This window comes from Falco peregrinus, chromosome 3 (assembly GCF_023634155.1).
Source record: "Falco peregrinus isolate bFalPer1 chromosome 3, bFalPer1.pri, whole genome shotgun sequence".
Taxonomy (NCBI): Eukaryota; Metazoa; Chordata; class Aves; order Falconiformes; family Falconidae; genus Falco; species Falco peregrinus.
Genome location: NC_073723.1, coordinates 81,944,311 through 81,958,064, shown reverse-complemented (window position 1 = coordinate 81,958,064; position 13,754 = coordinate 81,944,311). Strand labels below are relative to the sequence as shown.

General features: G+C 38.3%; 1 protein-coding gene across 2 annotated transcripts in view; it reads left to right on the top strand.

The window, feature by feature from the left end:
* The window catches only part of ABCA13 (ATP binding cassette subfamily A member 13), a 210,957-nt gene extending 197,510 nt beyond the window's left edge, over positions 1-13,447 (top strand). For both annotated transcript variants that reach the window (XM_055800569.1, XM_055800568.1), the window contains exon 61: positions 685-13,447. In XM_055800569.1, the coding sequence (XP_055656544.1) occupies positions 685-774 (90 nt within the window). In that variant the 3' untranslated portion in view covers positions 775-13,447. The remainder of the gene's footprint in view (positions 1-684) is intronic.
* Positions 13,448-13,754: the final 307 nt, after the last annotated feature.

The window sequence follows — 13,754 nt, the reverse complement described above, 5'->3', positions numbered from 1 at the left end:
TGGTGATTCATCACCTCAGTCACCTACCATTGTTTCCTTTCCCTGACTGAGTGTCAGTTTTAAACAGGGAAATCTTTTTCCTGAATAACAAACACCCTTATAATACATCCTAACTTTGTTTGCATATGAATATGATCATTTGAATCAAGAATAGCCATCTTTCCCTCTGCATTCCGTGCTGTCAGATAGATGTGTGATTAAAAAGCAAACAAGCCTTTCTGTAGTAAGGTCTGTTAAAAAAAAAAAAAAGGAGCTACATTAGTCATCGAATCATCACTGCAACGTTCATAAGTACACTTTCACCTTGAAGTAGCTGAACCCTCATCTATGATGGTTATTGATGGAAACAGCAGGCTTGAGTTCCTTAGGTGTGTCATTTTGAAGCAAACTAAAACAATTGTTTCCCACTAACTTGTGCAGCAATATAATTTTCATACATAAGTTGCTAAGTAATTTTACCATTATTTTTACAATTTGTCAAGCACTGTGTTAGCTGGAGAAGTGAAGAGGAATTATTTCTAGAGTTTACAAAACATACCTCTAGAGAGGTTTCCTCAACATCAGCTATTAATTTTTGTGTCACTAAAGCTTAGGAAAAGAACTGAAAATGTCATCAGCTACGTCTCTGAAGTTTCAGTTCAAGTACTGTTATTTTGAAAGTCCTACTTTTTTCATGTCTTACAGGTATTCATTAATTTTGCTACACAACAGCAAGGAGTCTCACATTCTTCACAAGAATCTCCTGTTGTTCATCATGAGCACCTGCCAGTCTAGGCTCAGAACAGAATACAGCTTCAGCAGCATGTGTGTGTGTATTTGTGTATACATATGCCCATTTTACATGCAATAAATTTTCAGCTGTTAATCTGTGCATGAGAAACAAATTGTAGAAGCAGAGGTGAGTTTGCATTTGTAGGCTAGAAGGAATGCTACCAGTTCTGAGTAAAACAAGAAACTGGTTACGTACAGACCAAAAATATGCCAAAAAGTAATGATTTTTAATTAACTGCAATTTTATAACGTAAATGGCCTAATTAATACAGCTTTGTGTATTAAAAAAAATCAAAAAAGGAAAAAAAAGGCTGATTTGTAATGTCATGAAATGTCACAGTGTATAGTAGATTTTTTTTGTGTGTGGTGACTCTACATTCGACTACAGTAATTTTTTTGTATGCACACTCAATATCTAATTTTTACATTATAAGACAAGAAAACCCCATTGAATGGTAGCAGTAGCTGGGCTATCATCCCATATTTGTATTTAATGGCACAGATTGAGAGCCTTTTGACTTCTGTATTAATTCAGTTCTGTGTTGTGACAAGCTAAATTAGCTTTTTTATTATATAAAGGATGCATTATATTCCACAAGTTTTTATGTTAAAGAGGTTATTAGTATATTAGTCTGCCCCCAGTTATCTTAAGTAAATTTAACAAGGTTTCATAAATCATACTTGACAATGGGTTTTCCCTTATGCCGGCAGGTTGCTGCTGGAGGAATTCTCAAGTATCTTTGTAATGACTTATTTCCTTTTTCTTATCTTGTTTCTTTTTTTTTTGCAAAAAGGAAGTCAAAGTGCTGTTTAACAGGCATGTTAAAGGAAAATAAGATAAGCATTCAGACATTGATCAATGAACTTTTCAATAAATGTATATTATGATGCTAGATACTTCAGATAAGGCCATGCCACAGCCTTCAACCTATACATGCATAAAATAAGTGAATATTTAATGAATAAAATCTCCTTGTGTATTGTAATGGGAGAAAAAATTACCAAAAATTTTGGAGTAAACTGCTTCCTCTTTCAAAACAAGTCTTCGCAGCTCCTGTGAAAAGTGGCTGATGCCACTTTTATTAGACTACATTTTCTGATAGTTGAAATTGTAGAACCGATGGCTTAGAAGTGAGTTGCTGCAATATAATTCTGGGGTAGGCAGGGGAGGGGGAAGTCTACTTTAAGATGGAAGAATTTGATTTTAAATAGACAATTTTGCAGTGCTGCTGCTCTAATTCCTTGCTGTACCATGATGGAATATTAAAAAATATATTCTTGTGGTTTAGGGTTTGCAAGCTGACTCAGAACACAGTTTATTGAGGCTTGACTCGTTGGTGAGTTTTTGGCCCACTATGCTTTTTTAAAGTCAGAATTCAGGTTACCTATTTCTATAAAGGTGAATTTAAATCCTGGAAAACTAAAAAAAAAAAAAAAAGAAGAAGATTTACAGTCTTGATCTGCATGTACATATAGATCAGAGTGAGCAAGCTTATGAAACTGTTTTATCATTACAACGGCTTGGTATGTACAGTCTGCTGCATAATATTAGAGCTCTGCCATGGTCCTCAAGATCCAAAGCACTCAAGAGCCATTAGATCCCAACAGTCACCATGCTGGTAGAAATGCCGTGGCCCAATGGGGTGGCCATGTTTGAGGTGAAACCGGTTATCTTTAATTTCTGCACGAGGCTGAGAGTGGAAGGTTTCTGAAGTCCCCAGTTCAGAACAAAAAAAGGTCAATCTTACAAAGCAGAGTGTGAAAGAAGTAGTGGAGGTGAAAGAAGGCATCGGCAGATGTAGGAAATTTGGGCAGAAATAGGGTTATGCTGTTGAGATTGTCCTGCTTTATTTCAGGATCTTAGGGTGGAAGAAACTGAAGGTACAAGGCAAAGCCAAGAATCTTTGAGTTATGTCTCAACAGAATAACATTTCTGGACCCCTTGCTCAGATGGAAAAAGTAGAAGGGAATGTATGGGATGAACACGTGCACAGAGCTTTTTTATTTTTTTTCCTGTTGGTACGTTAATTTGTAAATTGCTGACACTATGATTGATTAGCCTTTTTTGGGTTTTGTTTGTTTTCATAAACTAATATCTCTCAGCCATCACAAGTCCTTAAAATATGAAACATACACAAGGAAATTTAGAGGATGGATTTGGGAAAGGAGATGGTGCCAGTTCTTGGGGTGTGAGGCAGTTGAGCCAAAAAGTCTCATTTGTATGAAACTGTGACATGAGTGCCTATTCCTGCTTAGGAAATGTGCCAGGGAGCTGAATTAATAAAGCAGTCGTGCAGTTTGCTTAGACCAAGGGAAGCATAAAAACATACAAGACTCACTGTGGTGAGACTGAAAAACAGTAGCCTAGCTGAATACTTAGATAGGGGAGCTTTTTCAAGGTTTGGCTGTGTAACACTAATTAAATGTCATTTTTTTCTGATTAAAATGTGAAAGATTATATTAGTTTAATAGATGAATACAGTAAATAAAGTTTACTTCAGATTGATGGTTGAGTAAATTCAGTTAACAGTATTTTTCTTTTTTTAAATTGCTTCATATGCATCTCAGGAGAGCCAATTTAATTCAGCAAGTAGCAAACAATGTCTGTCTACCAATCCTTTATGGCTGAAGAAGGTCAAAATCTAACTGAGTTCCAGAGTACTGGGCTCTGTCTTAGAGGATATTTTCCCTCTCTTTGACTTGCTGCATTCCTGACGTATGTAAGTTTCAAGAAAAGTCTTCTGAAGATTTTTCAGGGTTTTTAAAATTTAAATAATAATAATAATAATAAAATAATTCCTAAACTAGGAGTTTAGACAGAAAAGGTCACTTATACATTAATGATGGAAGAATCTTCGTACTCATTAATCATGCAGAAATGTCTCTTCTTCTAACACCTCTGTATTTTGAATCAAAGACAGCTGAGGATTTTAAACAATAACTTCTCTTGTGAGATTTTTTTAGGAAAATTTCATTTTCTTTCAACTGGAAATTTCGCTGACTATGAAAGTGTGCCCTTCACCTTGACTCATAAAATACAATTAAGCTCAAAATTAGAAAATCAGCTGAATATCCGAAATGCTCAATACTGAAATCAGGGAGATTATTTTCATCCTTGTAGGGGACTATTCCCCTATCTAAGTCAAAAGAAGGGCTTCTGCCAATCATAGAGCACATTGTTTCATGCCCTAATTTAATTTTCATACAATTATAGAATGAGGTGGGCAAAAATAAACTGTAGGTCTGAACCTTACATCAAAGTACCACAAATGCAGTGGAGGAGGAGGGGTGGTGGTAGCAGTGGATAGGATGGTGAAAAGTCATGCACTGTCATTTTGAATCTGGCTACATATTAAATTTCTGTATGGATTTTTGTTCTGAGAGGAAAGAACTTATTTTTCTGGTTTGGTTCAGTCATGACCAAAGATGATAAATTTCCCCCAGGGTAGCAGAAGACCTGTAATGTGATTTCCAGCAGAGGAATTGGGCGCCCTTTGAGCTTGTTGGTCCTTGTGAAATTTGAATCACTGGGGCTTGAAATCTCATAAATTAGGGAGTTAAATCTGACTTTTGCTAGAACTGCTCAACTCCTAGATCAGTCTAAACCCAATTTAAGTAAGAATATTGCTTTCCTGGTCTTTCCCTAGAAAGTAGTAAAGCTGACACTTGCTTTGGTTCAGTTTAATATGATTTAATCTTTTTATGTCAGAACTTTCAATTTTTCTTTCTAAAGAATAGGGAGATCAAAGCTAGCAGTGCAAAGATCTTGCTTTAAGTGATTGAGAGCTGACTAGGTCAGACAGCTTTCCTGAGACCTGCAAAAACTGAAAAGAAAATGCTTCCTGCGTTGTGTGTTGGATACTTATATTACAAATAAAATTGATACTGCAACTCCAGGGAAGGTGGGCAGCAGGTACAAAGCAGAAATCACAACTATCTTATTCTTGCATGGAAAGAACAGTCTGCTACTATCAACAGGCAAATTACTGCTGAATGTTTTAACAGATGAATTCTTCATGCTGAATAATGATATGGATCACTGAAAGAAATCCAGGTATTTTTCTTCTTTATTAAATTTTTGTATTACAGTGAATATTGTTCCAGCAGTACCCTCATGCCTATTGCTACATGGAAATACATGTTGGGGTAGATTCTGGCCCCTTTCACAATGGCTCTGTAAAAGCTTTAATCAGACATAGGCACTATAGACATGTGTGGACTTCTTTAGCTTAGGCAGATCAAATCACCAAGGTTCATATCTACTTTCCCACAGAATACAGATAGAAAAAAAGGAGATACAAGCTATATTGGCAAGTGATTAAGTCAATAGTTGAGGTTTCCATCTGCAACTAGTTTATTCCAGCTATAGGACACCATACATATGTCATTTTGCTGCCTGTTAGGCTGCTGGTGCATGCCATGGACAATTTAAAGAAGTGCCTGAGGATTCAGCTGACTCTGAGGTACCCAACAGGAAAAGAATAGGAATATCTAATGTGCTATGGAATAAGGTAAGATCAAACAGGAGCCCTTCCACCTTCATGTTGAGGCAATAAATGCTACTTTATAATTAAGTGTAATGCATATAATTCAAGAGAAGTATCAGAAACATTTTTTCCTTTAACTTGTGTTAGAATAGAGAAATTGCAAAACTTATTTCATATAGCATTTTGATACCATGCTTAATCCCTATTGTGTATCCCTTACTATATGCAATAACCAGACCCCCAAACCCCTCAACTCTCCCCTCAGACATCAATCTTTTGCAGCTTGATTCACCTTCTACAAACTGTGAAAGTTTGTGGGGTTTTTTTCTTTAATTTTATTCAGATCTGGTTCTTAAAACTTTAATAACTATAGCTGAGAACTTAAGTGAAGGAGTGTGTGGCATTTATACTGAATCAAATGGAATATGCATGTAATGGTCTAGCTGAGCAGTTGTAGTCATCTAGTACTTTGTAGCTGGTGATAATTGTCTAATAAGAACCTGAAATTGTTTTCTTAGGAGTCTGTTAATATGAATAATTCTGGTATCAATGTGTGAATCCAAAATACATTTAATCTAGAGAAGAGGGTATTCTCAGTACATAAAAGGTTAGAATCAAGGTCATGCACAACATTTTGGAGAGTTGTTTCGTTGGAGTGGTTTTCCTCTCCCAAAGTTAATGATGCGATTAAAGTGGCACTTGTCAGTGGCCATCTAGTCACTGAAAATACTGATGGCCCAGAGCCGAGATTGTTTACATGCTGGTCATTGAGACAAGCCTATGCTCCCATTTCAGTAGTCTCTTTTTCACTAACTGCATGCTTTAGATGAACTGGTAGTAAAAGTTAATGCACAGAATTATATTTTCAAGTCTTTGCAAGCTGTGCAATTAGAAATTGATTTTCTACATGTTCAGCAACTGGCTAATGTAGAAGATTTTAAGTATTTCCATATATTAAATGATTTAAGTAAATTTTTAAAATAGTATTCACAGAAATGTGTTACAAAGTTATGAGTTATTGTATGCATATACTATATAGACTTCTACCTTAAATCTAAGTGTGAATAAATAGGTCCATAATTATGTATTTCCAATTGTGAAAAGGATAGATTTAGCTTTAACCCATTTGGACACTTTTGATTCTACAGTTCTGACAATTATACAAGATATTTCTATTATTCATGACAACTTTAAGAAAAACATAACTATTTCCATCTTTAAATTTTCAAAACTTAAGAATTCTGACAGTTAAATTTTATTTATAATGTGATACTTTTCCTGAATTTGAAGTTGGGCTTGTCCCAATGCCAGGCTAAATAATGATCATAATAGCACAAGAACTCTGAGGTTGTTGAAGGATGGGAGGAGCAGAGGAGTGCTGTCCAGTGAGTGTGTAATCTTGAGCCCCATGGCTGCTTTATTTCATGAGGAATGCAAAAAAACTTATAACAAGTGAGTACTATCCAAAAAGTTTAGTTAGAAGTGTATGTTATTGCAAGACTTTCTAGCACTGAGATGAAAAGTGTTATAAAACAATTGTTTTGACTTTTCATGCACCTGTTTTTGCTTTTAGAGGAAACCAACAGACTAACCCCAAAGAAACTTGATCTGTTTTCCCAGTTATGAACTCTTTACTGGAAATAAAGATACCAATTCACAGCAGAGCTTCAGGTATCACAGTTAAACAAATAAAAATCTTCCAAAGCTGGTTTCAGATCAAGTGCAACCATATACTAACAATGCCTTACAGATCTATTTTTTTTTTAAATCCTTCATATCTACTCTTTTGTTGTGCCAAAGAAGCAAGTGTTAGCTGGATCAAATGCAGAAGGTGATTGGAGACATTTTATACAACAGTGTATTCTTATTTCAAGCAAATTGCAGTAGATAGGATTGGACAATGAAATCTGCAATCCAGATGCCTGATGTGTCCTGAAGGCACAACAGTCCATGGTTTCAAAAACTTTCTATAAATAGTCAAAATAGTTTTATGAAACAAGAAGGAAAGCACAACCTCACTTGTCTGAGGTTGCAAAGGAGGATAGTGGCAAAATTAGGAAAAGAACCCTTTTTTCTTTTCCCCCAAGGTTAGTAAAACACATATGCAGTCTTGTTACTGAGTTTAGACAGAGCCATTTCACCTGAGTATCTGGATTTTTTCAGTCCATTGGTCATATAATACATACAGGTTTCACTGTATTTCGGGCTAAATAGAGAAGGGCTGTGTATTGGAAAATAAGACACAGAGTCTTACCCATCAGTCAAACCTAACCCATGCATGCAGCCAGGGCAAAAGAGAGAGAGTGGGACAGAAAAAGAGGAATGAAGTTAAGAAAAGAGGGAATACAGCAAAAGACATTTCTGAGACAGAAATTCTGTTGCTGAAAGATAGGAGTGGAGGAGCCTTGGAGGTAGCCTGCCACTGGTGATGTCTTTCTCAGAGCCAAAGGAATAAAAGAGAGGTCATGTAAAACATTTTGAGGAGGGAAGGATAGGGCTTTCATAAGATAGCAAAGAAAATCTTTAATACTGTGCAAAAGAAACCTGACATAATATGATGTTAATTTCCTTGTTTATATATATGAACACAATTAGGCCAGTTTACTTTCCATTTGGAGGGTTGCTTACTACATATGAATGTGGCTGTGTTCTGTTGATCAACTACAACCCTGCTCATTTCTAAGACTTTTGGGTTTATTTGATTTTTAACATCCTGATGTCCAATAGAAATTATAGGATGAAACACTAACACATCAGGATGGAGAATTCTGTATTCCCAGGTAAGCACGGAGCAATATGGAATCAGGACCTGGCCTTTGGTGGGAACTGGGCTAATTTACTGTGGTGGGTTGACCCTGGTTGGATGCCAGGTGCACATCAAAGCCAACCTATTACAGCCCTCCTCAGCTGGACAGCAGAGAGAAAATACAAAGAAAGGCTCATGGGTCAAGATAAGGACAGGGAGAGATCACTAATGGGCAAAACAGACTTGACTTGGGGAAATTAGTTTATTACCAATCCAAACAGAGTAGGATAATGAGAAATAAAACCAAATCTTATGACACCTTCCCCCCACCCTTCCCTCCTTCCTGGGCTTAAGTTCACTCCTCATTTTCTCCACCTCCTTCTGCTCAGCAGCACAGGGGGACAGGGAATGGGGGTTCCTGTCAGTTCATCACACGCTTTGTCTGCTGCTCCTTCCCTCTCAGGGGGAGGCTCCTCACACTCTGCCCCTGCTCCAGTGTGGGGTTCCTTCTACAGGAGACGGTCATCTGTGAACTTCTCCAATGTGAGTCCTTCCCATGGCTATACAGTTAATGAACTGCTCCAGAATGGATTCCCCACAGGGTCACAAGTTCTGTGAGCAAACCTACTCCAGGCTGGGCTCTTCTCTCCACAGGGCTACAGTTCCTGCCAGGAGCCTGCTCCAGTGTGGGGTTCCCATGGGGTCACAGCCTCCTTTGTGGGGGTCCACCTGCTCTGGTGTGGGGTCCTCCATGGGCTGCAGGTGGATACCTGCTCCACCATGGACCTCCATGGGCTGCAGGTGGACAGCCTGCCTCAGCACGGGCTTCACCACAGGCTGCAGGGAAATCTCTTCTCCAGCACCTGGAGCACCTCCTGCCCTCCTTCTGCACTGACCTGGGTGTCTTCAGGGCTGTTGCTCTCGCATAGTCTCATTCCTCTTTCCAGCTACAGTTGCTGTTGCGCAGTAACTTTTTCCCCCTTCTTAAATGTGTTATCAAAGAAGTGCTACAACTGTCCCTGATGAGCTCAGCCTTGGCCAGTGGTGGGTCCATGTTACATCTGGCCAGCTTTGGCTCCATCAGACATGGGAGGATCTTCTGGCATCTTCTCACACAAACCACACCTGTAGCCCCTCTTCTACCAAAACCTGGCCATGCAAACCCAATATGTTGAACATCTCATAGAGCTTGACCCTATGTATTCATTGCTATTGTTTGTGCTGCTTTTTGTTGCCAAACCCATCCCTGAAAAGAATGAATCAAATTCTGTTTTCTCAAGAACTGTGTTCCCATAACAGTTCAGTCAGGACTTGGCAAGACTGTGGTAAAATATCTGATTTTGCCTGTTCCAGAAGTTGGTTCAGATCTTCAAGAAGACATAACGGGAAAAAACAAACAAACAAAAAACCCACACACAATTTGATGACGCCAAGATGGGTGGTGTGGTTGATAATCTAGGGCGAAGGGATGCTGTCCAGAGACACCTTGACAGGCAAGAGAAGTGGCCCCATGCAAACCTCATGAATTTCAACGGGGCCAAGTGTAAGGTCCTGCACTTGGGTTGGGGCAGTCTCAAACATGGATACAGGCTGGAGGATGAGTGGACTAACAGCATCCCTGAGGAGAAGGACTTGGGGGTATTGGTGGATGGAAAACTGAATATGAGCTGGCAATGTGCACTAGCAGCCCAAAAAGTCAATCACACCCTGGGCTGCATCAAAAGAAGCATGGCCAGTAGGTCAAGGGAGGTGATTCTTCCCCTCTACTCTGCTCTCATGAGACTCTATCTGGAGTACTGTGTTCGGCTGTGGGACCCACAGCATAAGAAAGACATGGACCTGCTTGAGTGGATTCAAGGGAGGGCTACAAAGATCATCAGGGGGATGGAGCACTTCCCCTAAGAGAACAGGCTGAAAGAGTTGGGTTGTTTAGCCTAGAGAAGTGAAGGCTCTGGGAAGACCTTATAGAGTCTTTTCAGTACTTAAAGGAGACCTACAGGAAAGATGAGGTGGTACTTCTTATCAGTGAATGTAGTGATTGGACAAAGGTATTAAACTGAAAGTGGGTAGATTAGATATTAAGAAGAAATTCTTTATGGTTGGACTCAATGATCATAGATGTGTTTTCCAACCTAAAAAATTATACGATTCTACTGTGAGGGTGGTGAGGCACTGGAACAGGTTGCCCAGAGGAGCTGTGGATGCCCCATCCCTGGAAGTGTTCAAGGCCAAGTTGGATGGAACTTTGAGCAACCTGGTCTAGTGGAAGATGTTTCTTCCCCATGTCGGGAGGGATGGAAAAAGATGATCTTTAAGGTCCCTTCCAACCCAAACCATTCTAGGATTCTACAATTTTCCTGTTCATATAAAATTGCATCATTTTCTTCTCACTTGCTTCCCTCATACCCTGTTCCTTGGATCCAGCTCATGGGATCATGATTTGGTTTTATTCCCATGTGTATGCTCTGTTTACAAATTAATATATAAAGAATTTTACATGTTACACAACATTTTATCTCAATATTAAATTAATCTTCTAATGAAGTTGTGGTTGCAGATAAGAAGGCAGGGAGGTGACTTTTGGCCTTAAGACGATGAAGAAACATGATTCAGTGTTTGAGAAAGAACTGACTATGCAGCTGTTATTAAAAGCTGACTAGAGGCTATGGTTTTATTATACAAAAAGGTGTAATGGAAAAGAATAAAGGGCAAAAGACCAGCAACATTCCATTTCTCCAAACACTAACAAGCCCTCAGTTATTCATTTGCAATTAAAGTTCACTGAATTAGCTACATGAAAACAATAAAACATGGGTTCTCTCAGGCATATTCTCAACAACAGTGTTAGAAAAGAAAGGTTTGATAGGGCAAAGAATGAGAGTACCGTGACTTTGAACTTGCTCAGTAAATTGATTCAGTTTGGATTTTTCCATCGTCTGTGCACTTTCTCCTTTCTTTGACTTCTGTGCCTCACACCTTCAGGTGAGAGTAGCAGGAGCACAAGGATCTGCTACGTGTCTGAACTCAGGGATGGAGTCTGACAGCAGATATCTAATGTTACTCTGTGCCTGAAGGGTGCATGTCTCTAGAAAGTGGAAAGAACCCTCTTTTTAATCACTCCAAGATATAGACTGTATGAAGAATAGGAAAGCTTCTTTCTGGTAGCCTTGCTCCCTTATAAATATCTGTGACTACATACGTATAGATGTAGCAGAGAAGCTACCACAATTTTTTCAGGAAGGACATTTGCACCAAGGCTGTATTTGCAAGGACTTTGCTCAAGATTATTCTTCTTTTAATAGGCTTTTATCAATCAATGTTTTCAGTCATTGGCTTTTACTCCACTGCTGTCAAGCTGCAGCTCACTTCATGGTTTTTTGGTACTACATGTTACACAGGTCTTTAAATACACCAGAGCTGAGGCTGCAAGGTTTTTCTCTGGGGGAAGTATTTCCCTTGATAGCTGCTTTGCCTTTTGCTCACTATACTGGTTGCCAGATCTTGGATATGAAAAGCTTCCCCTAAATTGTCTTTGTAGGGAATACTGAAGAGCGGAGACATTTTCTGTAGGTCATTACTCTGTTTTACTTCTGCTAAATCATTAGACCATTTTTTCTAAATAAATTAGCTACTCTCGGAAAGCTCAAAAACATTGGCAACCTCTGTCTTCTGTTCTGCTCAGTGTCTTGGTGTCTTCCATTAGAGGGTGCATCAGTAGGTGTCAGATGAAAAACACCATGCTCAGGAAGAGCACTGAAGAAAACACTGACACTTCTGCAGCGTTCCCAAAAAATGTATGTAGAGGTCCATTTATTAAAGATTTTTTTCCTAGTTGTTCACAGGAGTAGCAACTGTTTAGAAACATAATATTAACAGAAAGCAAATTTAGAGTTCGTTTAGGCCAACATTCCAAGATTCAAGGGTAACAGTCAGAGCTGGTTTTGCTCTTTCACTGTCATGTACGTTGCTTATGTGCCTGACCAGATCTAAGTGCAAGGGTTTGAATCTATAACTGCAGAAAGTTATGGAGGGCTTTTGGCAACTAATTTTCATTGATAGCACTACAAATTAGTTTTAGTTGATTTCATGGGCTGGGGAAAAAATGTCAGTTTGACTGCTAGCCTTTCTTCACGTTACTTTGGAGATGGTAAACGATGTGCATGTCTCAGAGAAAGGTCCTTGTTGACACAATCAAGAGCCCAAATAGTAAAAGTGTCTCAAAAGTTATAGACAGGTTGTCAGGCTTTTTCAAGTGTGTCTGAGCAGACTTGGGAAATCTATTACAGATTTAATTTTTTTCTGTTCAAGGTTTGAATCTTCTGAGGCCAGAATAGGTGGGGCTGTGATTACCAGTTTGACTGTTGTCCTCAGGTCAGTCCTTTCATTTTGAACTGAATGGGAAATGTAGAAATGTACAAAATGCTGCAGGTGACCCCAGTTGCTGCAGTTTCTGACTCTGTTGCCAAGCAGCATAGAAAATGGTTATGACGCTGATTTAGATCACAGTAATAAAGAGTGACATAAAAGCAAATAGTGTGTTTACATGTAGCCCTTTGGCTTTAATGAAGCCCAGAGGGCTGTAGCAGTCCAAGTCTTAATTATATTATGACTGCAAATCTGATGGCAAGAGCCATCTCAAAAGGACAATACCTGCCTAGAAAAGCTACTGTGCTAGGTGTAAAATAGATAAATGTCTGAAAACAATAGCAGTATACCAGCGAGCATGAAGAAACCAAGGACATGTTCTTTTATGCAGTTTCTTCCAGCAGAAAGCATTTATGTTAGCTAGCAGCCTTGCAAAGGTGGAACTGTGACTGTTCAGGATACAACAGTACTTTTCCCCTATTATTTGGTTTGGGGAAAGGAACAACCCTTATATGGACTTTCCATATGTTGTAATATGTTCTTTTTCAGGGTCATCTGGTCTGAAACTATTGAAATTTCTCTACTGGAAAACATTGTCAGTTACCTTTTGCAAAGAATAACAAATATTCTTTGATACTAAACCAGTAAAATACAAGCCATTCTTCTGGTGTTTTTTTGTTTGTTATCCTGCTCTCTTTTATTTTTCCTTTCTCTTTTCTTTTGTGTGTGTGGGGGGTGATTGTGTACGGTTTGTCATTTTTTTATTTTTTATTTTTTCATGTGGGAAGGTATGAAGATTGGGAGCAGAAGAGGATGAAAAAAATATTTTTGGCTGTGAAGTTTTCCAAACAATGTAGATCTTTTAAAACAATGTTAAGCTTCTACTTCCCCTCCCCACTCCCTCCCCCAAGTCTACCAAATGAAAATTACTCTGAAAATTAACCCCTTAAGTGCCTTTGAAAATTCTATGCATTTTACCCTACAAATTTGATCAAACAAATATAAACACTTATTTTGGTAATAGATATGTTCATTATTGTTGTAGTTAATTTACTTATCTGTGTAGAGATTTTATATGGTTTTACCTTGTAAGTGCAGATAAAGTATTTACTCTATTTAAATAAAACTTCATTCTCCTCAAACATATTGCATTCCATTTTCTTACCAAAGCCAATAAACCCAAATATATGAAATACTATGCAGTAGGTAAAAGGAAATATATTTTGGTCAGATGTGAATAACAGATTAGAAGAATCTTTATTTCATTTTTATCTTGCTTTGATCTGAAACTGAACTATGAGCAGCCAGAAACATTAAAGACTGGGAGGAAATAAAGATGACTCATTTTCTTGATTCACATTGAATTGATTTTCTAAAGAACCGAA